The sequence below is a fragment of the Scomber japonicus genome, chromosome 24 (assembly GCF_027409825.1).
Source record: "Scomber japonicus isolate fScoJap1 chromosome 24, fScoJap1.pri, whole genome shotgun sequence".
Classification (NCBI taxonomy): domain Eukaryota; kingdom Metazoa; phylum Chordata; class Actinopteri; order Scombriformes; family Scombridae; genus Scomber; species Scomber japonicus.
Genome location: NC_070601.1, coordinates 12891015 through 12916225, shown reverse-complemented (window position 1 = coordinate 12916225; position 25211 = coordinate 12891015). Strand labels below are relative to the sequence as shown.

Genomic DNA, 25211 nt, shown 5'->3' with positions numbered 1-25211 from the left:
CTGACTCATTGAAAGGTTAACACCAAAATGTTTTTCACATGTCTGACATTAATAATCAGCGAGAGCCACTAATTAGTAGAAATGCATCACTTTTCAGAGAGTCACTGGCCTTTAATGTAAACTCATACTCTTTTTGTGTTAAAGAAAAGAATGTAGTTATAAAATGAGTAATAGTATTGGTAATAATATGAATCTTTTCCTTGTTGGTGGGACATAATGTGAAAAACGTTCCTGCTGCTGTGTCACTGACAGTTATTAGCAGCAGTGATGACAGACAGTAGTGGGAGTTTGGAGGAGTGAGACACACTGCAGCAAACACTATGACAGCGTCCACTGAAAGTGAAAACACGTATTAGACTCCACAATCTGCTGGGCTGTAAATATGTTCCCACTGCTGAGAGTCACTTAGACCTTTTGTGAGATTGAAAAGAAAGTCTGAGAATGATGGAATGAATTTCACTGTTAAAGGTTTTTATTTATTGGGCGCTGACGCTGCCAGAGCTGAGGTCAAGGATGATTTTTTTCTTAAACCTGTCTCATGCTGAGTTTGAGAAAAAATCTCCATTTTCTAACTGCTGCAGCTTTGGTACATTTTATGATTGGTAATATTTCACCTTTGCCTCATTGTAAGAGAGTGTTGTTTATTTCTCTCTTTCTCCCATAGAAATAATTGCAAAATGAACTCTGTATTGGTGTGTGACAGAGAAATGCATATTTCTATTCACGCTCCAGTCTCAAAGGTCCCTAAGTGAACTTTGTCACTACAGATAGAGTCGAGCACAATCTGCTTTTCATTTTGAATCACTGTAACTGTCAAACAGGAAACAGACTACGTAAAGGGGCGTATCTTGTGACAAATTGTTTTTGGCAGGAAAGGACAGACTCAGAGGCAATGGCGGGATCAGACTGGACCTGTAGTGTCTCCACAATGCGTGAATGGGAGGTAAGGAGAAGTTAAATGTGTTGCCCAGAAGAAGATTGATACCATACTCAATGTTTGTATGCTAAATATTAAACTGTAGCCAGCAGTCAGTGCCCCCGGCTCAGAGTCCAGCACATATCACCCTGTGCCCCCCCCCTCACCCTAAACTGTTGTAAAACTCCCTATATGTTAAACATTCGTTAAATCTGATGTTTGAATTAGCATTGGACATGATTGCACTGAAGCTCGTAGTGCAGATGTGTTTGAAAACAGTAAACATATTGAATTACTTATGAATTAATTATTAATTTCTTATTAATTATTTGACATGTCTCAGTCCCCAGATTACGAGCCGTCGCTTCCTGTTTCAGAGAAGTCAAACCCTCTGACGCGTGACATTGACAGAGCCTCGCCCAATCACATCGTGAGGATGTTGCAGGCCTGTGACAGCCAGATGTTTCAGGAAGAGGAGGGAACTACTTATCAGGTAAAGAACAGGGGTCATTATATGTTGTGTCAATGAAACATACCTAAATATTTGATAAGCAATGAGTGGTCTTATAAAATAAAAGAATAATCATTTGAATATTATTTTTAGAGGCTTTTAAGTGACAACGTGGTGATGACGATGATGGAGGTCGCTGAGAGAGTGGAGCTCATTCTGAAGGTATCCCCTCTTTCTCTGTCTGTCTCTCTGTCTGTCTGTTTGATAGTTAACCAAGCATGAAGTGACAGTGTGTCTTCTGTTTCTTTAACAGGATCCTCAGGACAGCCTTGTTGTACTGAGTGGATGTGGGACTTCTGGTCGACTGGCTTTCCTTATCGCGGTAAAGTCCTGAAATGCTCCCCACACGACTCAGTCTACTGCACACCGAAAGGGAGGAGGAGGAAAACAACTACACCACAGACACTGTTCAAGTTATTTGGTCTCATAATGAACATAATCTTTCTTGAAGCCTTTTAGCAGAGATTTAGATAGAGCAGAAAGTAATATCTTCAAGCAATGTTGAAGAAAGCAGAGCCAGTAATATCAAGAAAATAACACCCTAATGAAATCATCTGATCATATATCAATTGTTTTATGACTCCCTGTGTTGTGTAATATGTGTGTGTGTGTGTGTGTGTGTGTGTGTGTTAGTCAACTTTCAACAGAGCACTGAGGCAGTTGAAGCAGAGTTCAGTCTATTCATACACCATTGCAGGAGGAGACAGGTGATTACCCTCATATTATTAAAAATACTGCTGTAATTGTTGGCATTGTGATATACTGTGTATGAATTAAAGGTGCATTGTTGAGAATGTAGTGGCACCTAGAGGTGAGGTTGCAGATTGCAGCCAACTGAATACCCCTCCCACCATCGCCTTCCAAGTATGCTGGAGAACCAGTGACATGAAACTTCCAAAAAGTGCTTGGTTTGTCCATTCTGGGCTACTGTAGAAACATGGTGGTGCAACATGGAATGTAAATACAATACTATATTCCATTTCTGCCAAGTCCGTAAATTCCACTCTACACACTGCACCTTTAATGTGTGCTTTGTAACAGTACCTGAACGTATTTGTAAGAGGAGGAATGTGTTTTTTCTTCTTTTAGATGTTACATGGTCTCGCTTTGAAGGCGTTTCAATCAAATCTCTCATTTTCTCTGTTGTTTGCTTCAGAGCTCTGCTTTCCTCCCAAGAGGCTCCTGAAGATGACCCCACACTAGGCATGCTCAGTCTGAAGAAGGTCAGAAACATGATGGAAAGTATGTTGGAATTGTGTACTTCAGCATTTGACCACTGCATGTTTTTGCTGCCCTGCAGGTCTGTGAAGGGAAGAAGCAGGTCTTGTTTATTGGCATTTCCTGTGGATTATCTGTAAGTCACTGTGATCGGTTGGAATCTGAAATTTGTGTGTTTGTTTCATTATGGTGCTTCCAAACTTAAATATAACTTTAACTGTTTTTTAATGTGCGTTTGATACCTGGTCCTCTAGGCTCCATTTGTAGCAGGTCAGCTTGACCTCTGCCTGCAGCACCCTGAGGTCTACACTCCTGTACTGATTGGCTTCAACCCTGCACATCAGGCCAGGTGTGTGTGGTATCCATATTCTATTAATATTGCGGCATATATAGAATGGCAAATAACCTGAACTGAAGGGTGAATTGGGATGAAATTCGCCTGTTGACATAAAAACATATATTTGTGTGTGTAGGGATGAGCCCATAGCGGATTGCACATTCACTTTTCACAATGTGGTAGAAAGGATGCTGGAGCTTTCCAAAAGTCAGATGGCCTTTCTCATCAACCCATCAGTTGGAGTAAGAATCTCTGCACATCTCATACACATATTTTTCTCTCCATCACTGTTTGATTGCATTGCCTTTGCATCAAGTCTCAACGCTAGAGACAAGCGAGCCATGTGTCTGTACTTTGTCCAGTAACCCTGTGTGTGTGTGTGTGTGTGTGTGTGTGCGTGTGTGTGTGTATATATGTTCAGCCAGAAGCCATCAGTGGCTCCTCCAGGATGAAAGGAGGCAGCGCCACAAAGATTCTCCTGGAGGTCATCATGTCCGTTGCTCATGCTGCTGCCTTCTCAAACACACCCATCACATCCAAGTAAGCATAGTGAAAAATACTGGAGAGCTGCCTCAGTCAGTAAACTCTAAATTAGTATTATAATAAACCTCTGCACATATGTATTTCTTTAGTTTGCCGCTGTTGAAATTGTATGAAATAATTGAAAAGTTTGACAATTTGAAAAATAGGTATAGTCACTTTTTCTAATTAGATGAAAAGACTGCTACTGTTTGAATACACAGTTTAATTATACACAGCTCACTAATGAAGATACAGTGCCTTCATTAGTGAGCTGGTAGATATATATTTTTTTACTTTGAACTGAGCCAGGCTAGCTGTGCTCTTCTGCTTGCAGTCTTTATTCTAGCTAAACTATGTTAAGCTGATTGCCTGCGCCCTAATTAGCATACAAACATGGGAGCGCTATTGAGCTTCACATCTAACTCTGAGGAAACTGAACAAGTATATTCCCCAAAATGTCAAACTAATTCTTTAATACCGTCATATAAGTGAATAAGTGTACAGAAAACAATGAATGACATTGACATGACAGTATACACAGTATCACATTATGAAATATAGATAGTAGCAAATATGATCTGTTTTCTACATTCATAGCTACAATCTAATTTAGACAATTAATAAGTGATTCTGCAAATAAGTAGGTCAAATTGAGGAATAACTATTACGCATCATACTCTGGTTCCTTCTACAATTATACTAAAACCCTTCAGATCTATTTAATAGACTCTAAAGTACATATAGGTCTGGTATGTAGACAGGATTAACATAGGCTGACTAAGATTATTACAACACTGTGCTCCATCTTACACAACACTGATGGTGATCCGTCATCACTTGAAGTAACCTCACAGCACCTTCAATCTCCAGCTCTGCACCCAAAGGTACAGCATGCAGCTTCTTAAGTGCTTCTCTGTGTTATCAGCCATCAGCCTGAAAAACATGTATCTGGTGTGAACAAGCTTTTCACATTACTAGTGATCTATACATTTAGGAATGTCAGTGTGTACATTCACATGAAACCATGTCTTTACTCCCATTCATGGTACATACAGTGAACTGCTGGTGAGAGGAGAGGGCACGTGTGGCTGCACGTGCACTGCTGCATTTGATAAGGTGGAGAGCTGCTCGTGCACATACAGCATCCAAATCACAGCAGCGCTTTAAATAAAATCATATTGTTTTGTTTTATTCATATTTTGAAATGTTCTCTTAGCCAAACAGCTTCATTACTGCACCAGTGACGCCAAATCATGTGACTGTAGACGACAGCACAATGCTAGACCATGTAGCATTCTTATAACGCATACAGCATTTCTTCAAGTGTCCCCGTTTCCTTTTTTTTCTCCAAGCTGACAGTGCAGAAGCTTCTTGTCTTCCTGTTGCACAGCTGCATTTTCATGGTGTGTTACTGACATCTAGAGGTCATTACACACAGAGATTATTTGACATTATAATTGTATTTGTACTGGATGTACAAGTACACTTATACACTACTGAATATGGTGTGAACATGATTCTGAAAACATTATATTTTATAATTAATGTAGTGTATAACAAAGACATTCTCCTTTGTGTTTGTTTCTTTCCAACAGGGGCATCCTGCAGCACTTGAAAGCATATGAAAAGACTCTGGATATCACATACTCTCAGACTGAGGGGATAAGTGGTCTGGTGGAGGCAGCTGGAAAGAGGTGAAACATCCAGTTTTCATTTCACTTTAACCTTGAAGATTTTATTTAACAAGGCAAACAGACAGCTTTCTAGCTTCTTGGTCATCAGTGAGGGGGAGAGCTTATTTAATTCATGAATCATCACTAAAACATGGAGGTAATAATGACTGAAATCACCTAAAATACACTTACTGCCCTCAACAGCACACACACACACACCACACACACACACACACACACACACACACACACACACACAATGATATCTACAGCAGTGACGTCCCACAAAATCATATTGTTACAAGCAGGAACAGCCTCAGAAATTGTGCTCTGAAACCCAGAATAATGACATTTTTCAAGGTGAATCAGCAGCTGCTAAAGCTTCCAGTGATTTAGTCTACGGTGCTGGCAGCCTTTTCCCTCATCATACACACTGTATTACAGACACCCCAAATGTGTGTTTGTGTGATGTGTGTGCTATTTTTATCTACAGTATGTGCTTTGGTTCTCTGTGTGTGTTTCAGTTTACGCTGCGGTAGGTGTGTGTGTTACCTGGGCTGGGGCTCTCCGGCTGTGCTGGGCCTCATTGACGCCAGTGAGTGTAATCCCACGTTTGGAGCAGGTGAGAGAAGTGTGAACACAGCTACATTTTCACTAACATTGCAGTAACATATTTTTTGGGTGATTATACTTCAAAAAAATCACAAATGTTTTTTTTTTTTACCAGATTTTGGGAGTATTCTGCAAGAGGCACATGTTTTCCATTTAAATGATGTATATTCATGTGTATGTGTGATTCTGCTTGCGTGTGTTTTAGCCTTCGAAGATATTCGAGGTTTCGTGAATGGAGGGTACAGAGAGCTGAACAACAATGAAGGCCCACTTAATTCACTGGTATGTGAGGAGAAATGTATGACTCGACATATTCTTCATTTAAACAAAAGAGGCTAATTAGGATTTTTTGAATGAGTCATTCTTTCAAATAGAAAACAAAGGCTTGAATCTGAAACAATGCACCACTGCATAATCTTTAACAATGCAGATCCTCTCACTGTTCAGCAGCTTTAAACTTTCTCTGAATGTCTTCTACAGTTGTGCCGTCAGCACTAGCTGACTCATAACTTGGAGATTTATGTGGTGCATCTGTGGGTCTTACAGGAGTCTGAAAAACCCTTATAAGGCTTTACAGAGTATTAAAATGTCTGAAATCCTGTAAAATCCAATTAAAATGAAATCTAGCTCTTATGTTACACAGTGTAATGACACATGTGTCTCTGCTGCATGTGACCTGTAGATTAACCCAGAACAGGATTAGTATAAAATACATCCTACCTGCTTTATGAAACACAGTGGGACTTCATGTCTGTTTTCAATTAATCTGCTCCAGGTTTTTTTCATTATACAGCTGGTTGGTCTTGGTCTCAGTTGGTTTCCATTTACTGTATATTGCATACTGAAAATGTAGCTTAAAAATCTTTATAGCTTTTATGCATTTATGTAGTGCTTTTATCCAACGCACTTTATAATGTTACTGCTGCTTACTAACCCATTGACACACACACACACACACCTGTGGCAGCTACCATGCCAGGTGCTGGCACAATCATCGGGAGCAATTTGGGGTTAAGTATCTTGACCAGGGATACTTCGACATGCAAACAGGAGGAGTCAGGGATTGAACCTCCGACCTTCTGATTAGTGGATAACCTGCTCTACTTTCTGAGCCACAGCTGTGCCCGAATACTGAGAGGATATAACCAAAACCAATAAATTTGGCATCCTCGTTGACGTCACTTATTGTAGGGATGATTAAGAAAATATGTATAGAGCCTTTAAAATACATATGACACAAAATATCTGTGTCATTCCCCTTTAATGTATTTTAACACAGGAATGCTACATAAGTGTTGACTTTAAGGAGGTTTTCTTTCCTCTAGGGTCCTGAGTTTTGCATAGCACATGAGGATTTTGTGCACCAAGTCCTGCCCTCTCTCAATGACCAGGACACAGTTCTACTCATCTACACACACTCAGGTGAGACATCATCTTTAAATATTAGGATTCTCTATAAATGCACGTGTTGATGGCTTCTCTCCATCCATAGATAATGTCAGTGAAGTGATGAAGATGGCACGCAGAGTGAGAGAGAAGACATCCAACCTCCACGCGGTCTATCATCAAATTGATGGAGACACTGCTACTGCTTTACAAGTCAGTTATCTATCTATCTATCTATCTATCTATCTATCTATCTATCTATCTATCTATCTATCTATCTATCTATCTAATGTAATATAGTCTTTATTGATGTTGTTGTTGCAGGAGGACATCAATAAATTGTGTTTATCCACACTAAAAGTCTCTTGGCCGTCATCTGCTTCAGCGAGCTCACTACACATGGTACAGCTCACACACACACACACACACACTCACACACAAGGACACACACATCGATTGAACCCCTCACCGGAGCATGATAAATGACTGTTTTGCCTGTTACACTCTCTTTTTCTTCGTCTCCCTCCCTCCTTCAATAGTGCATTTTGCAGAGCGATAAAGAAATGAACATGGACGACAGAGGGAGTGTCCATCTGGTTAAATGCTAGAGGACTCATTTACTTTTTTTATTGATTTTCATTCTTTCTTATTTCTCGCGTCCCCGAAGGTCTTGTTTTTAGATGACAGGTTTTTTTTTTTATTTGAATGTTTATCATCGTTTCCTCTCGCTCCGTCTTATGTAAACGCAGAGGACGGAAAATCAATTGTGCCTCTCTCTCTCAGCAGTTGGAGCTGTCCACTAAGCTGGTGCTGAATGCCGTGAGCACTGGCGCTCATGTCTTAAAGGGGAAGATTTACCAGAACTACATGATCGACATGCAGGTCACCAACAGCAAACTGTACCGCAGAGCCACACGTTTACTCCAGGTGGATACAATTACATAAACATGATTTTAGCCACACAACTCATATATGCATGTGTCTTAAATATATGTATTTATTCAGTGGAGTCTCCTGAATAGAAACCATATTCACCATATTTTGCACAGAGAGACACTTCTAACTACAATACTACTTGACCCTTGGTTTTCATCATGTTAGTTACTTTACTTTGAAACACAACTTTATTTAGGAAAACATGAAAAATGCACCATGAAAGCAGAATATAAACTGTGATCATTAATAAACGTCTAAAAGAAACCAGTTTAAACCATTTCAACATATAGCACAAGCTTCTGATCTACAGCTAAACCTGACCTCTGACCTAGAAGGTGTGAAATAAACCTCCTCCTCCAAAGATAGAAGAACTAGTAGGGTGTTAATACAGTAAACACAAATGATTCTGAAGGTGAATTGAGGTAGTCTGCTCCTTCTGCTAGAAACTCTCTGGTTGTCCCGAGGCCCAGTGTGAGGAGGCGCTTCTGAAGGCCCTCTACAGAGTGGACAAGTTGACTGCTGACATTACATCCTCTGACATGACTGCACACATACTCACTGCTAGAAACACAACTAAGGTAAAGAAGCTGGAAGGTGCATAAAGAAGAACGATATAGGAATGGATAGATGGTTTGGTTATATTTTCTCTCTGTGTTTCTTAGGTGGTCCCTCTGGCTTTGGTCTGTTTGCTGACTGGTTGCTCTCTCGGGGAGGCAAAGTCTCATTTGGAGCAGCAGCCAATCGTGAGGGAGGCTGTGGAGGCTTTCCTCTCATAACTTGCAAGGCCTGACATCATCATCAGAAAGAGATTGAAACAGGCAAAGTCTGAACACACATGCAGTACATTAATATATTAAATTGAACCCCTGTTTCCTGTCCAATGATAGCTCAGAGTTATGTGGGACTCAGATACAGAGAAATCTAACTATCTTTAGTCGAAGTGTAACTAATCCTAACCCTAACCCAGTTGAGTCACAGGTAAACAAAGTCTGCCATTACTGGCTCTTGCTTTGATTATGAGGTAAGGCGTATTACAAGCCAAAAGGTGAACTCACACACAAACAACATCATGGCATTAAGTAGCAGACTTATCACCTCAACACTAGAAAACCTTATCAGAATAACCTGCGTATTATACTCTCAGTCTGTAGTGTAGATGGAAGATGTTAGAATATAGTGTGTGTAATAAAATCGGGAAAATACTGTTTTAAAAAATGTAATACACTTTTTTTGGAACTGACAAGCACAAAAAACAGTGTTGTCCTGATATATTAAAGTCACCCTGACCAAAGCAGCTTGAAAACACCAATACCTCTTTTTTTTCTTTGTTTGCTTTCACCACTGAATAATGAACTCAGTTGTTGATTTAAAAGAAACAAAACTAAATTCAGCACACTCCATGACTGAATTCATGTTAAAGTCTCTAAATCTGATAAAAGGTGAGGTTTGATGTTTCACTGACAGCTTCATCCTGTGTTCTATAACAGTTTTTTGAAGGTAAAGACACTACCACATTTGTCCGCGTGATGTAAGTCAGCCTCAATCCCTGTAGCTCAACACACACACACACATACACACACTCACACAGGTACTGGATTAGTGTGACGTGTGAATGTATCTTGAGAGCAGCTGAGCAGCTTTGGAAATAGCTTTGGAGCACAGCCAAAGGCTACAGGGAGGCACAGAGTGCTTTTGCTCTGTGCTCCAGGAAGGTAAAGTGCACATCAGATCTGGATCAGAAAGCATTAGCACATGATTCAGAGCATGTATATTAACACCTTTCAAGGAAGGGTGCTGTTTGCCACCTAAAGACTACTACCACATATTCTCTATATACATATGCACAGTGACTGATTTGATAGTCAAATTCAGTTATATACTGCTATTATGAAGTTAATGTGGAGCATCTGTTGCTCCCATATAAAAAATATGTTGCATAGCAGAACAATTGAAGCAAAACCATCTTCCAACACCTGCAGGAAGTATGGATAGATGACTAAAACACTCTCAAAATACACTGCTTTCCTGATTGGGTCAAAGGGAGGGTTCATATATGAGTTCATATATGTTTTACGCTACAGTAGAGCCCATGTTTGAATCTAGACGGTTGGTTTCTCAGACTCTATCTTACACTTAGTGGTACCTATTCATGCTGATAGCGTTGCTTTTATTTGCTCAGGTTTGGAGACATCTGTCACTTACGGTAGATTTCTTCTGCCACAACAATACAAGAAGTAAATAGCATTTTAATAGTGGTGCCCACATCATTGACGAATTATATATATATAAAAAACTAATATAAAAAAAAAAAATAATCTCCAAAACAGACTCAACAACATTTTTTCCTTTTTTTGACAGTGACCGTTCAGCACTGTGAGTACCACAAATGAAAATCCAGTTGAAGTTATAGTCGGACATTTCTCTCTTGCCGAGAGTTAGATGAGATGGTTGGCATCACTATCATGTCTCTATGTTAATTCTGCAGCTAAAGCTGGCAGGTGGTTAGGAAGGGGAAACAGCTTGCCTGCCTCTGTCTGTGTTGTATCTCATTTGTTTAATCCATGTACAAACAGGGATATAAAAATGGTAATCTGTGGAGTAGCAGAGCCAAACGTGTAGCAAAGAAAAAGTAGCTAATTCAGACAATCCAAAACCTGTGGGGCAAAAAAGTGAACAAAACCCCAGTATTGTCGGCTAGATAATAGGTTGACTGTTTTTTTTTTTGTTTTTTTTTGTAATTTCCTTGAACTGACCCTTTAGGCGTTTCATTTCTTGAAGCATTATGGTATCTCAAGATGAACAAAAGGTCAGCCCTCTAGACACTAGAGCCTAAACTAAATTTAGAGTTAGATCACACCACTGTGAAGGAAGATGTTGCCCAAATTGTCTTAAATTAAATAATTTTAGCATGACGTTTACCCAAATGCAAGAAGTCCAGTACAGCTGTCTAGCAATGCACACTTAGGTGAAATAATATGACTCACCATTCTGTCCAAATGTCTTTATTCATACATATTCATTTGTTCTAGGTACATGGTGTTCACTTGGTGATTTAACAGATTGATGGACAGCCAAACAGACCAATAGCAGCATAGGCACACGCACCCCTCATACAGTACCACAAACAGGAGGCTTTAAGAGATAAAAATGTTTTGCCTCATTCATAATTTCCAGAACACACACTGACCACATGCAGAAAAGTATAGTCAGGATTTAAGCATTGAGCCCAGCTCACGCAGCCTTATTCATTTTAAATAAGAGAAAATACTTCTTAGGGGTCTCAACATTATATTTCCAGCATTTTAAAGAGCAGGTTTGATCCATTCCAGCCTCTTTAACAAGCTCTCTGGTTCTCTCTGAGAGGCTATAACAGAGAGAGAAGTGAAACAAAAGACAGCCACTTAACCATGATCTCCTCCTCTGTTTCTGTTGATCTACCTTCATATAACCATGGATACAGTAAGGCATCAGTAACACGCTTCATGCTATTGTCCCACGTAGCTGGTTATGCAAACCCCATCTGAATCTACAGCATGTAACACACACTTAAGAAAAGCTCTGGAATTTAAGCAGCAGAGGAAGATTTACATCAACCTGAATTTCAGACGGTCCTGGTTTACTTTAAATGTTTCTGTGTGACAGAAACAGAAGGGGGCTGCTCCCACAGATATGCTCAGTGTCACAATGTGCTCTGTTGCCTAAGCTTTTTAACTGGGTTTCCTGGTAAAGTAAATGCAATACAGTATAGTAATCACAGTAAATGGACTAGATAAATATAATGAGGTACAGTTGCTGAACATAATACAAGAGTTTACCCAAAAGTATGTTTAAAGAGAAAACACATCAATAATATTTCATATATGTGCACTGAATATGAAGCTACAGCCAGGAGAGGGTTAGCTTAGCTTAGCACAATGACTGGAAGCAGAGGGAAACATCTAGCCTGGCTGTGTCTGAAGGTAAGAAACTTTACCTACTAGCACCTCTGAAGCTATCTAGTTAACACAATATATCTCATCTGGCAACATCACAGTGGCTCCAGGAAGTCACTACCCCCAGCTAAGATACAGTCTGGCACAATTACACCAGTAAATCCACAATTTGTTGTCAGTTTTAATGAGATATAACCTGTTAGTTAGCTACAGAGGTGCATTCAGGTGCTTTTTCTCATTTTTAATCAGAGCCAGGCTAGCTGTTTGTGCCTTTTTTGTGATATGCTAAGCTAACAGTACTGTGGATTAAGCAACATATTTCATATATAGACATGTACATACAGAAATGTCCAACTATTTCTTTAAGGTAATCAGATTACATCACTGAATTTGAGTAGGTTTAAACATAAGTCTTCTTTGCAGACTACAGATATAAGTAGGTAGTTAAGTAATAGCTCAGAGATGACCTTTCAAAAAGCAACCTGGCTGTCCAAACCCCTGAGAATACAGCATCTTGATATTATTGAGACAAATCCAAAATAATAGACAAGAATTGAACTAAAACACAAACCAAGTATCAGTATGCTGGTTATGTGAAACAGTAAAGAAAGAGTAAATTAACATCTAATATCTCTTGGAGGTACATTGTAGATGTATGGCTATATGATTAAATAAATCAATAAACCTGTGGTCCACTGAACACAAAATACACCCATAGATGTCAAGTGTTTTTTTTTTGTTTCAAAAATATACAGTATTCGTACATATATAGTACATATCCTTTCATACAGTACATACGTTACACTTCAAAAATATACAAACTGTGATAAATATAATTCAAATAATTAAATAGGATAAGGTGGTGGATTCAAGTTTCAAGTTTCTACAATCATGACGTTTGCGCTATAAATCACTGTGACTTCTCCTACACCGGAGTGATAAAGTGCTTCAAGTGTTTGAGTCTTTGTTTTTGGTCGTTTTAATCTACAAAATTCTATCCGTGTGCTCGCCGAAAGAGATGGGGTTTATGGGAGTCTTTGAACTTATCCTTCATAAATCTGTAACTTCAGACCACGCCTGGTCTTTCTGAGCACACTGAGGTGTTTCTATGCAACGTCGCTCTCTTTGGGTTTGCGTCGTTTGACCCTGGCTGGCGACCGGCTCGTCGTCTGGCACACACCACCAGTGGATCCATCTGCAGCCTTTTTGGGCACTTCTGTGGCGATAACAGGATTCTGAGGTGAATCCCTGCCAATATCTTCCATGGAGCCAGGTTGGGACTCCATTGAGGTCCTGGTGACCTGATGGTGCAGAGCGCCATCCTCCCAATTACCTTCGATCTCTTCTCCCTCCTCTTCCTTGTGCTTAAATTCCTCGACAGCATCTTCCACAACCTCCTCTTCATCTCCATTGCCTCCACCCTCTTTCTCCTCCTCATCTCCTGTGACAAAACACTCTCCAGTGTTTGAGTCTTCTGGGTCGGCTTCCTCTCCCTCAGTCACACAGACAGTTGGAGTCTCCCCCTAACAACAAGGGTTGAAGAAGATTGGGCACAGTTTACACATTTGAGATCAAATAATGTGAGAACATGTCAATTTTAAAGTATGACAATTTAAAATAAGGTTTTCATGGAACAGTTGGTGACTGACAATAATAGCAGACTTTCAGCAGTGGAAGCTCTGCATTGCTGCCAAACAAAACAGATTTGTTCAGTCTGTCTAATTGGATGGCAAGATTATCTGTTCCCACAGGCTTAGAATTAGTGGTTAGGCTACAGTAGGTCAGGTTCCTCTTTAAGGTAGACGCTAACTCTGCAGCCATTTTCAGGCACTCAGAGGTGTTTTAAAATAGTTAGTGTTCAAACTGGTATTTACTGCTAGAATGTCAATGTCAGTTCTGCTTGATGCTTAAAGGAATGATGATCAAATCTACACAAATTAGACCCAAGTGGTAGTAAAGCTCTATAATTGTGTAGATGGGATATTTTGATTGTTTTTTTTTGGTTTGTTTGTTATCTTTTACTAAGTTCCTTTCATTTGATTTCTCCCTACCTGTTGTGACGTCTCCTCGCTCTCTCCTCCCTCTTCATCTTCATTTGACTTGTCCTCTCCGGTGCCGTCATCACCTTTGCTCTCATCCTCTGCTGAAGAACTGATGTTCCCCTCCACAAGCTCTTCCACTGGTGTTGATTCTTCGTTTGCCAAGTCTGTCTCCCCTTCCTCCTCCTCACCTTCCCCATTTTCAGTGGTCTCTCCTTCATCTGCTGTTGCCTCTTTTGCCTCCTCGTCTTCTCCTGTCTCACCTTCATCTTCTGTATTGCCACTAGTTTCCTCCCCCTCCTCTCCCTCTGCTGTTTCCCCCTCTCCTTCCTCTCCCTCTTCTGCTTTATCACTCTCCTCCTCATTTCTAGCACAACAGCACGGGCATTCTTCCTCCTCCTCTTCCTCCTCTCCATTTTCTGATGCCCCTTCTTCCGCAGCTTCCTCGCCACCTGTTTCACCCTCTTCCTGCTCCTCATCTCCGCCGTCATTTTCCTCCTGCTCATCTCCCATCTCTTCCTCATCCTCCTCTGGGATAGTCTCCTCTAAAACAACTTCAGCTTTGATATCCTCTTTCGTTTCATCCTCCTCTTCTTCTTCCTGCACTACCTCTAAATTCCTCCCCTCCTCATCTACCATGCTTTCACTTTCCCCCTCCACCAGTAGTGAAGAAACTGGTGCAGGGGATGGGCTTTTCTTCAACTGAAGTATCTTAAGGAGGTCAAATTCCATCATCAGTGGGGCGTCAGATGCCAGCGGGTTACTTTTGAAAGGTCGTTCAGCCATTTTCTTGCGTACACAAGCATCACAGGGACAGTACTCATCTTCACTTCGCTGGTCACTGAACTCACCCGTTATATCGTTATCACTGAAGGTGTCGGCAGGATTTACTGACTGGTTCTTCATGACCTGAAACATAAATCAAACATTATCTTTCTGCCATTCCAACAGCAGTATCTTGTTAGATGTTAACAGGAGATTTGTAGTGGAATTACCTTCAACATCTGACGCCTCCTGTCTGTTACGGTGGACTCCCTGGAGAGGTTTCCTAGTTGTGGTGGCCGAGGAGACCTCCCCACTTTGCCGGCTCGACTCTGAATCTTTCTCATCTCACGTTCGATGCTGGTCTGGATGCGCCGGCTCACTTCCTCTCTCAGTTCGGAGATCATTGTGTCCAAGATTAGGCTGTCGTCAAGGTCCCAGCGAACTTTGAACTCTGCCATGGCGTTAATGTAGTGGTTCATGAATTGTTTCTCCAGCTTCTTCAGAAGTTGCAGGACCCACACTGGATCAGGATCTTGGGATAGTCTTTTGGACAAGGGTGCTCGCACGACAGTTGGGGGTGTGCCTGAGCTTGAGTCCTCTTGTTCTCGCTTGTTATCGGTGGGGGATTTGGAGCTGTCATTAACAGAGCTCTTGTCTGATGATGAGGGGTTGTCAGTGGCTTTTGGGCTGTCTAGGCTTGGAGGGGTTATACTCTGTTCATCAATTTGCACCGATTCCTCTGCTGTGTCTGGTTTTGTCTCTTCTGATTCTGGTTCTGCTTCAGCCTCAATTTCCTGGTCACCTGCTTCTTCATTTTCTTCCTCTTCCTTTTCTTCTTCAACTTTCTCCGCTCCCTCATCCTCATGTAGAGATTCTGTCTCCTTTGGGAGTATTTCATCTCCTCCTTGATTTACATTCTCTTTCCCTGATCCACCAGAGCCACTGCTCATACCCACCCCGGATGAGGACCTCGGTGGAGTCACCTCGCTGCTGCTTTTCTTGACCTCAATGTCCTTTGGATCTGTGAGCCAGAGGGACTGAAGGATGGCCATAATGTCATCATACTGCTGCTTGCGGTCCTTTTGTGGGTCACAGCCAGGGCTCACTGCAGGCTCAATGAGCTGCAGCTGGGCCAGACAGTCCAAGAGGCCCTTGGCTGATGTGCTCAGTCTGCGACCATAAACTGGAGACACCTATAGAAGACACCAAATGTTGAGAGAATACCAATGATTTATATATTACAACATTTATATAATCCATTCTAAATCCATGTAAATCAGGCATTCATGGAGAACAGTGGTAGATAAATCTATAAATCTATGGGATCCCAAGATAATTAGTAGAAGTTTCAGAAGTTTCCATAAACTGAGCTTTACAAGTTGTCATCAAATGTCATTCAACCCTGACACAGAACTTCGAAAGGCTCACGATGGCGTTGAGGTAACGGTGTACCTCCAGTGTTGAGTTCACGCAGTACTACTGTATAAACCTGGCTTTAGTGTAAACCTATAGCACTGTTGATCACTGTTATTGAACAGTGTGTATAACAGTATAATAATAATAATAATGAATTAAATGCAGAGGAGCGGCTGTGGCTCAGGAAGTAGAGCGGTCATCCCTCCAATTGTAAGATTGGCGGTCGATGTGTCCTTGGGCAAGACACTTAACCCCAAATCGCCAACGGTGTATGAATGTGAATGAATGGTTAAACTCCCCCTGATGAGCAGGTTGGCACCCTGCGTGGTAGCCCTGCCATCAGTGTATGAATGTGTGTGAATGGGTGAATGGCATGTCATGTAAAGCCCTTTGAGTGGTCGCAAAGACTAGAAAGGCGCTATATACTGTAAGTACAGTCCATTTACCATTTGCAGATGTATCAACAATGCTGTTACATACTATATGCTTGTTAAGTCAATGAGTAATGAAATAATTAGTTTTAGACTCTTGGTTTTGACAAAACAAGCAATATGAAGAGATTAGCTTGGACTTTCTACAATCTTATGACATAATATAAATATTATTTTTAAACTTTTGATTTTACATGTTAATTGGCTTACCTCAGGCAAGCTCCGAGATCGACTCAGAGAAGAGCCCAGGAGAACTTTCATCACTGCTACTGAAGAATGCCAGTTCTTTGGCTGAGAATCACCACTCAACAAAAGATTGGTGGTGCGAACTGAAGTCCCGACTGCAACACCTGGAGCTGGATCTGCGCTCTTCTCCCCCTCCGCTGCATCACATTCAACTTCTTCCTCTTTCTCCTCTTTCTCGTCAGCGTCAGCTTCCTCCTCCTCGTCTACTTTCTCAGCGTCAGGACTATCCTCCTCCTTTGCTACCTCCTCTCCAGGTTTCTCCTCAACCTCCTCCTTCTCCTTCACCTCCTGCTCTTCCTTGTTCAGCTCATCATCAAGAGTGAGCAAGTTGCCATTAGTGGGGATGCTCCGCAGCCAATCGCTAACGACCTCATTAGGGGAAGTGTTAGGTAGAAAGGCAGGTGTCAGTTCCAGCTCTTTCCGATCCATCTGGCTCTTGTTTCTCTGACACATCCCACTTTTCTCACTGCTCGGCTTGTCGCTGGTTTTGCTGGCCTTTGACTGTCGACTGTATGGACGTGTAGTGGCCATGGTTTCCTTCAGCAGGTCAGCAGCGGACAGAGAGTGAGACAGAGTACTTTCACTACATGTCTCCACTTTGCTGGATAGCCTGGAGCTGTGTGAAGGACAGGGCTTTGAGGGTTTAACAGACTTGACACTACCACTGTCACCTTTGACTTCATCTTCTGATATGACTGGATCCTCTTGTTTACTCTGCTTTGAGGCTTTCATTTTTGACACTGACTTAGCTGAAGCTGCAGACTCAGGCCTGAGGCAACAGGGACTCTTTGGGCAGACACTGGCTGCGTCGTCTGTGACATCTTTCCCTTTGGTTTTACTAGCTGGTCTGCTGGAGGCCTTGTTTTCAGCATTATTATTTGTTGAATCTCCAGCAGGTGTTTTTCCAACACTGGCATTTTTAGCACTGGCACTTGCAGGGGATTTGCTCCTAACTTTAGCACTTGCTGATGACATTGCAGATGGGGTCCTATTGTCAACTGCATCCAGATTGTTAGCAGACTTCACACTTCCTGTTTCAAGGTCATTTCCTGCTTTGGTTGGGCTGGTACCCAATCGAGCTGCTGCTTTGACTTTACAGCTACATGAAGACTTGTGAGACCTGCTGCTTTTGGCTGAAAGTTCACTGGCTGGTCTTTCTGTTTTTTGCTCTTCACCTTCTTCACCTTCGTTGTTACCTCCTCCAGGTGTTTCAATAGTTGGTATATCAACTGCTGGAAGATTGTGAGACAAAGTACTTCCACTACCATTATTGTTGGACTTTTGAGACGCAGCAGACTCTGTATTCTCTATATGTTCCTTAGCAGACTCCCCTGTACTTTTGCGGACATCTGGAGTTGCGGTCATCACTCTATCCTTACTCCCAGTATGAAATGAAACATTTGACTTGCCACTGTCTGAATCACCTGTTTCTTGGTCCTCTGGCAACCCAAGAGATACTGAACCTGATGAGTTTCGACTCAGTGGTGGCTCCGGGTCTCCTGATTCTCTCTCTTTTTTGGAGGAGGAAGATAGGACACTGGCTGCTCGATCTGAAGGCTCTTTGTCATCCTCGCTTTTTAGCTTCTCATCCTCTTCTTTTTTCTCCACTTCCTTGACCTCCGTCTCCTTTTCTTTCTTTGCCTTTCCACAGTGACATTTGGACCTGCCAGATTTAGCAGAGGTTGTGGAGTGAACTGACAAGGCACTGGGTCCTCTTGTCTCTCCAACACCAGGGTTAGGCAATAACTGCTGTCCTGAGGATTGAGGACTGCTGGGGGATGAAGCTTTGGGTGAGCGTGTTCGGGGTGATCGTGTCCTCCTGGGTGAAAGTGTTTTGCCATTAGAGTGTTCAGAAGATTTAATTTTTGGTGCATTGTCTTCCTCTTGGTTTTCATCTGCATCTGCTGTTTCAATAACAGCAATAGATTTTCCCGATTTAGCTGATGCAGCACTGGTTGGTCTCTCTGTTGTCTTATTTCCTTCCTCATCAACCCCTTCTGGTGTTTTAATGGTGACAACATTTGAACTAGGTGACACTGATTTAACATGCTGGTTAGAATTTGACTTGTGTGAAGTACCTGACCTCACTGAAGATTTTGACTTTACAGACATGGCACTAGCCACCCGCTCTTGATTTTCATCTTGCTTCTCTTCTTCATTTGTCTCTGTAGAAGGAACAACAGCTTCATCTGCATTTGGCGATGCTGGGGTGTGGTTTGACCCTTTGGACTTAGCAGACTTGGCAGAGGTGTTTGATTTCCCAGACATAGCACTGGGGCTTCGGTCAACCTCTGTTTTAGATGTATCCTTAGCTGGAGAAGCTACTCTTGAACTCTTTGAACAATTTGTGTGGTGAGACTTTGCAGAGGAAGCTGATTTACCTGACAAAGCACTAGCAGCTCTAACCTCAGCCTTGTCACAATCTCCTGTATTGTCTCCCATTTCTGGAGTTTCATCTGTGTTGCTATTACAGAGAGACTTTTTAGATTTACAGGACACTGCACTGGCTGGCCTCTCTTCATTTTCTGATTTGGCAGATGCTACACTTTCTGGTCTTGGCTGTGTTTCCTCTTCCACATTCTCATTTTCTTCTTCTTCAGCCTCCTCTGCTACCTTTTCATTGCCATTACAATTAGATTTGACAGATATGTTAGATTTAACTGATCTGGCAGACATTTGACTTGCTGCCCTTTCTTCCTCATCTCCTCCAGCCTCTGACCCGGGTGAAGGTGACCTTTGTGAATCTTTGGTGGATTTACGGGATTTATTAGACTTGGCAGACACATTTGACTTGGTTGACAGGGTGCTCGCTGCTCGGTCCTCTACCTCTGTTTCTCCTTCCTTTCCTGTTGCATCTTCAATAGGATCTTCAGCACCTGGAGAAATTTCTCTCACAAAATGACTGCAAGTGGACTTGTGGGACTTGCTGGACTTTCCTGACACATTTGATTTAGTTGATTTAGCTGATTTAGCAGATAGGACACTATCAGGTCTTTCTTCCTTGGTAGACTTAACAGAAAGGCTACTGGGAGCTCTATTGTTTGTTTCATCCTCTTCCACAGCTGCATTGTCAGATGGAGAGGCAACCCTAATACGTGATGGACAATTGGACTTGTGAGACCTGACTGAAGCACTGGACTTTGCTGAAATACAAGATTTGGCTGATAAGGAGCTACCTGCTCTTTCTTCAACATTCTGTCCCTCTGCTTCCTCTCTTGTTTTGATGTCCAGAGTTTCTACTGTACCATTTTTGTTGGACTTTTGAGACTTGCTGGACTTGGCAGACAAGTTTGACAGAGCAGACATAGCGCTGGGGCTTCTCTCCTCCTCTTTTTCAGTTGTGGCATCAGTGGCACCATTACAGCAAGACTTATGCGATCTGCTGGACCTGTGGCTTGTGGCTGAGGTGGCACTGGGAGGCCGTTCTTCCTCTTTTTCTGCTGGCTCCAGATTGGACTTTCTGGACATGGCACGAGATGCCCTGCCCTCCACAACATTTGATATTTGAGAGCAGCGCCCGTGGTTGGTGAGGTTACTTTTGTTGGATTGTGTTGACACAGCTGACACATCAGAGCCATCTTCTTCACTGCCATCATTGGCATTCTCTTGGTCATGGGGAGGTGAGCCAGGTTTTGGAGATGCTTGGTTGGTGTGATGTGAGCTCTGTGAAGCTCTGCTACTGGAACTGGAGTTGACCCCATGTTGGCAGCCCCCACAGTTATGACATACACTGGATGCTCCTGACTGCCGTGAGCCTGCTGAAAGTCCTGTCTGACCAGACAACCCACTAACAACCTTTTTCACCTCATCATCTTCATCATCTGCTACCCCTTCCTCTGAGTTTGGGGTCCTGGCTGTGGTGGACCTGCAAGAGGCTCTGCTTGTTCTGGACTTGGAGCTGGGGGCTCGATCCACTTCATCTGCTCCAGTTGTTGACTGTGGGGTGGCAGATCCACAGTGACAGGAACAGGCTGCTGATACCGTTCTGCTTCCTCTCTCTTCAGTGTCTTTGTGCTTCTTGTGTTTGGTAGAGTGGACCGAACCGGCTGAAATGTTGCCTGTTGGCCTGTCATTGCCTGTCTGGGAGATTGGGGATGGTGTTGATTCATTGCTTTCACCGCACTGTGAGGCGCTGGGTGGGAGATCATCATCCTCATCATCGTGGTCTTCTTTCAGTGATTGCAGGACATGTGAGGAGCTGCTGATCCCAGAGAGCGGGCGGTCACCTTCCTCCAGCATTAGCTCATCCTCAACTGATTTCCTGCTAACTGGCAGTAGGTTGGTATCAATAGCGAGCACTTCACTGCGACTGCAGCACCGGCTCACTCTGCACACCTCTACATGGGTGTCTCCATGTTGCTCCACTTCTACTCTGCGCTCTGTCACACACATCTCCTCCTGGACCAGTTGGCTCTGCTCTGAACCAGAGCCTCCTCCACAGTTGGAGAGTTGTGCTCGGCAGCGCACCACTCTCCTTGAGTTACATGATGAGGAAGAGCTAGAGGAGTGTGTGTGTCTCATCATAGTATGGGTGTGGCTGGATTTATGCGGGGGTGCGGCAGGACGCTGTTTGTGGCTGTGTGCAGGGTTTTCCCACAAGTCGTACTGCTGTTCCTGCCTCTGATAGCAGCAGGGGCAGCCACTCCCTTCCAAAACATGCTGCAGAGGTTGGCTGGAATACTCCACAACCTCTGGCTCGAAGGTAGTGGAATCAGGGTCAGAGCAACTTTCTGATTGGCCCTGCTGCAAGTAATGAGGCTGGGCCTGACTCAGAGGGCAACAGTCATTGGTCAGAGATGGGGATTTTTTAATCTGGGTGGACCACTGCAAGGTCTCTTCATTTTGGAGGCGAAAACGCACCCTCATCTCCACTGAGAGGCTGCCATCTTTATTGACCAGGACACGCTTTTCAATGTCATCATTCATAATAGCTGGTCTGCCCTGGGAGAGTGTGCTGACACCATTGCCGTATGACTTCTCTGAAGACAAAGAGAAACGGGCAGAACGGTTTGAGGAATCAGAACGAGGGTGGATGATGCTCTTTTTGGTTTCCAGACCAAAGTTAACTGAAAGTAGAGTGAGAAAAGCACATGTAAATGTATTGTTTAAATGTTGTTGAGATTGAGGTTTATGTATTATGTATTTATCCATACAATATTCTAAACATAAATGCCTGTGTCTATAAACCTATTTTGTTAATTCCCAATAGCTCACCACTTTTCTTGCTCTCATGCCCTTCACTGTACTCGCTGGCCCGTGACTGAGCTCCATGTGGTGGAGATCTTGGACCTTGAGTAGCAGGGGACTTGGCTCCATTTCCAGGAGTTCTGGGGCCAAGACCAGGGGACCTGGTGCCCAAGCCAGGCAGTTTTTCCTCTGAGCTCTTCCTGACATAGTTTACTAGCAGTGGACTGAAGGCTTCCCGGCCAACACACACCAAAATAGGGGGAGAAGTCATCAGGGTCTGCACGCTGTCAATCTGTAAACAAATTCACAGTGTCAGGAGCCTCCACTAAGCAGAATATCTTCTGTCTAACAAAACACACTGTAATTTATAACTATACATTCAAATACAAATAGCTTCTTACCCTTCGTCCTTCCGGAGTATAGAGCTTGCGGACATGAAACTGCATCACTTCGGACACCTCATCAAGAAATGCCCTCAGACTCCTGGTTGACCTCCTGCTCAACACCACACTCCTCCTCATCCCTGGCTCGCTGTTCTTTACCAGAAGGATCCGCCGCTGCCTGTAAGGCAAATGGCCGGGTGGTGTTGTGGGTGAGGCTTCAGGCCGCTGGGGTCTACGGCTGTGGTTGTTCCAGATATTTGGGCGTTTACTGGCCATCTCCATGTTGATTGGCTTAACGTGGCGCCGGTCAGAGCAGAGGTAACAGCCACCGTCCTGGAGCTGCTCCAAGTGTTTGATGGCATGGAGGCCACGGGGAGTGGTCACAGTCCGCACACCAAATGGCAGTGGCACCTGTATATAGAAAGGTATATAGACATATAAGGACTCATACTTAATATAGTGTACATATCTACTGTACATATCTACTGATTTTTTTCCCTAAAGGATTAAGAGAAATGCCTTTCAATGCACGTGAAAATTTAAAGTAGGGCGAATGCCGTTGCTAAAAATGAATAGTTGAAAGTGCAGTGTAGCTCAGTGACACCATCAGCTTCAAAGGAAATCCCTCCATCACAGCTCTGGTACTTATTCCACTAACCTTTTGAGAAAGGTCATCTAACAGAGTGTCGAAACATTTGAAGCTACGCCTGTGGATGGCCATCCTTACGCCCCCGAACTGATTGTCGCCACTCTTGTAGAAGGTGATCCGCTTGGCCGGGGTGGCTCTGGTTACGCGGGTGAGGCGGGAGTTGGTGAGGGGTGGCGGGGGGAGGGGCGAGACATGTTTAGATAGGGACCGGGGGTCCCACATGCCTGTCTGGACCGAATGCATGCTGCGCTCTCATACAGACCTGAGGGATACACACAAACACAACACTGAATCTAAAGAAGCAGATTAAAAGATGTAAAATCAAACCAATGGAAGAAACATTTTGCACTTGGGGATTTTATTCTGTCTCAAACTTGCTGAGAACTTTATATGTACACAAACCCAGACCTGAAGAGCAATTTGATGGCAGTTGTCTTGCAGAATTTGACTTGACTTTATTTAACATAGTAATCCAAAGCAATACCGAAAGCAAAAGTTGTCAAAAGACCTTTTTAAAGCATTACAACGCCTCTGCTCCTTCTACGTCTAATCACACTTACAGTACAGGGTGATAACTCTTAATCAGGGTGTTTGACAGATTCAGGGCAGGTCATCCACTAACAGGAATGCATGATATACCAGGGTGTTACATCTGTCATTTGGATACAATTGGGGAAAATCACTTTGTACAAAGCCAGTTTGAAACCAACCCAGTTGTTTGCCAGGTAGACGGTTTGTTTCCTAAAATATCTAGAGTTGCTTTCTCAATCCACTAATGTTGCAATGACCAAAAAGGCAAATTTGGTACATTGATGAGCATAACTTTTCAACAGATAAATAGTCTCATCATGTAAATGTATTTATTTATATTAATATTGAATGCATGCAGTTACATGCACAGTTATGTAGCTGTCGAGGACAGGTCTTCCTATAGCATGCTATATTTAGTGGAACAGCCTAGCACACATGTAGAAATCCTATTTGGAAGGGATGTAAAAACTTTCTGCCCTGCTTCTGAAGTGCTAACATAAACCAGATTGCATAATATACAATGTGTACTATTTGACTTTGTTTTATAACCTCACAATTTATTGATTAATGAAGTAATCTAAAGCAATTATACTCTTGTGTGTGTTTTTATGGGTTGTATGGATCTGTGAACATTTGGGCAATTGTACAATTACTCACATGCTGACAGAATTTGAAGCTTATACAAAACAAAAAAGAAAACTCAACAAAAAAACACAAATAATGTATCCCTGATATGAACAGCAATAAAATTAGTGCAAATATTAACAGGTGTAGCCTGAATCAGTACAGGAGGCAATAGTGATCAGCCCAAGGTGATGACTCGCCTCCTATATTCAATAGAATGATAATAAGTAATTAATTAATGATGACTGTTAGCTGTGATGACTTTCAAAAACCTGTGAAAAAAGGTCAGTGTCATCAGTAAGCAGGCTTTTCCTTGAGTCTCATAAGGCCAAATCACTGCTCTTAACTGTAGATACTCCCAACGTGACGCTCTGCTTCTTAATCCCTGTTTAGCTCCGTCCCTATTAACAACCTTCAACAATCACCACATTCAGTTCTTTTAGCTTTTCAGGGTAATACAACTGTTTACCTATGTGTTATAGTAATTCAAAAATCATTTTACACAAGTCATAGCAGCAAATCATTCATCTCCATGGTGACACAGCACAAACAGAAGCTTTTAAACTAATGGTGATAACATCCCTTTACCCATTTTGCCTGATTTTAGAGGTGCTCTTAATTTGAACTGGGTGACACAACAGTGACGAAGGAGTCTGGAAACATACTAAATGTGAGGCCTGTGCTGTGTAAATTGATCCTGATCCAATAGAAAGAGCTATACAGGCTAAGAACTCAGCTTTAAATTATTTTTCCTGCTGTGTCCTTAATAGGCATCTTAATCCTCATCATGTAAGGTTACACCATACACCTTAGCCTACAGGTACAATCTAAGGATAGTAACATTCAGCCACTCTATCATTAGTCTCATTTACCTCTTCTTTATACTTCTTAAGACTG

The 25211-nt window shown here is 42.4% G+C and overlaps 2 protein-coding genes across 2 annotated transcripts; one reads left to right on the top strand and one right to left on the bottom strand.

Annotated features, from left to right (window-relative positions):
- The first annotated feature begins 858 nt into the window (after window positions 1-858).
- Window positions 859-9346, top strand: gckr (glucokinase (hexokinase 4) regulator). Its single transcript, XM_053314595.1, has 19 exons — window positions 859-943; window positions 1260-1409; window positions 1521-1589; window positions 1681-1749; window positions 2061-2134; window positions 2584-2650; window positions 2728-2781; window positions 2900-2994; window positions 3119-3224; window positions 3404-3522; window positions 5100-5198; window positions 5702-5799; window positions 5995-6071; window positions 7115-7211; window positions 7282-7388; window positions 7500-7577; window positions 7959-8102; window positions 8555-8689; window positions 8774-9346. Exons 1-19 carry the CDS (start codon window positions 893-895, stop codon window positions 8885-8887), a joined length of 1803 nt encoding a protein of 600 aa, XP_053170570.1. The 5' UTR covers window positions 859-892; the 3' UTR covers window positions 8888-9346.
- A 3803-nt stretch (window positions 9347-13149) lies between these two features.
- On the bottom strand, window positions 13150-23402 carry rp1l1a (rp1 like 1a). The gene is made up of 10 exons (XM_053314468.1): window positions 23169-23402; window positions 22529-22921; window positions 22155-22419; window positions 18313-22006; window positions 17873-18198; window positions 16905-17827; window positions 15078-16040; window positions 14415-14991; window positions 14095-14330; window positions 13150-13566 (listed from the first exon to the last, which is right to left on the bottom strand). The coding sequence occupies exons 1-10, from the start codon at window positions 23400-23402 to the stop codon at window positions 13150-13152; spliced, it is 8028 nt and encodes a 2675-aa protein (XP_053170443.1).
- Between the last annotated feature and the right edge of the window lie 1809 nt (window positions 23403-25211).

What these genes read in the sequence shown, in the direction of transcription:
- rp1l1a (XM_053314468.1), bottom strand. Translation starts at nt 23,402, where the DNA reads ATGCATTCGGTCCAGACAGGCATGTGGGACCCCCGGTCCCTATCTAAA. An exon ending in GATCTCGGAGCTTGCCTGAG is followed by an intron (nt 16,041 to 16,904) that starts GTAAGCCAATTA and finishes TGTCTTCTATAG; the next exon opens with GTGTCTCCAGTTTATGGTCG. An exon ending in GCGAGGAGACGTCACAACAG is followed by an intron (nt 13,567 to 14,094) that starts GTAGGGAGAAAT and finishes CCTTGTTGTTAG; the next exon opens with GGGGAGACTCCAACTGTCTG.
- gckr (XM_053314595.1), top strand. Translation starts at nt 893, where the DNA reads ATGGCGGGATCAGACTGGACCTGTAGTGTCTCCACAATGCGTGAATGG. An exon ending in AACCCTGCACATCAGGCCAG is followed by an intron (nt 2,995 to 3,118) that starts GTGTGTGTGGTA and finishes TTGTGTGTGTAG; the next exon opens with GGATGAGCCCATAGCGGATT. An exon ending in ACACTGCTACTGCTTTACAA is followed by an intron (nt 7,389 to 7,499) that starts GTCAGTTATCTA and finishes TTGTTGTTGCAG; the next exon opens with GAGGACATCAATAAATTGTG.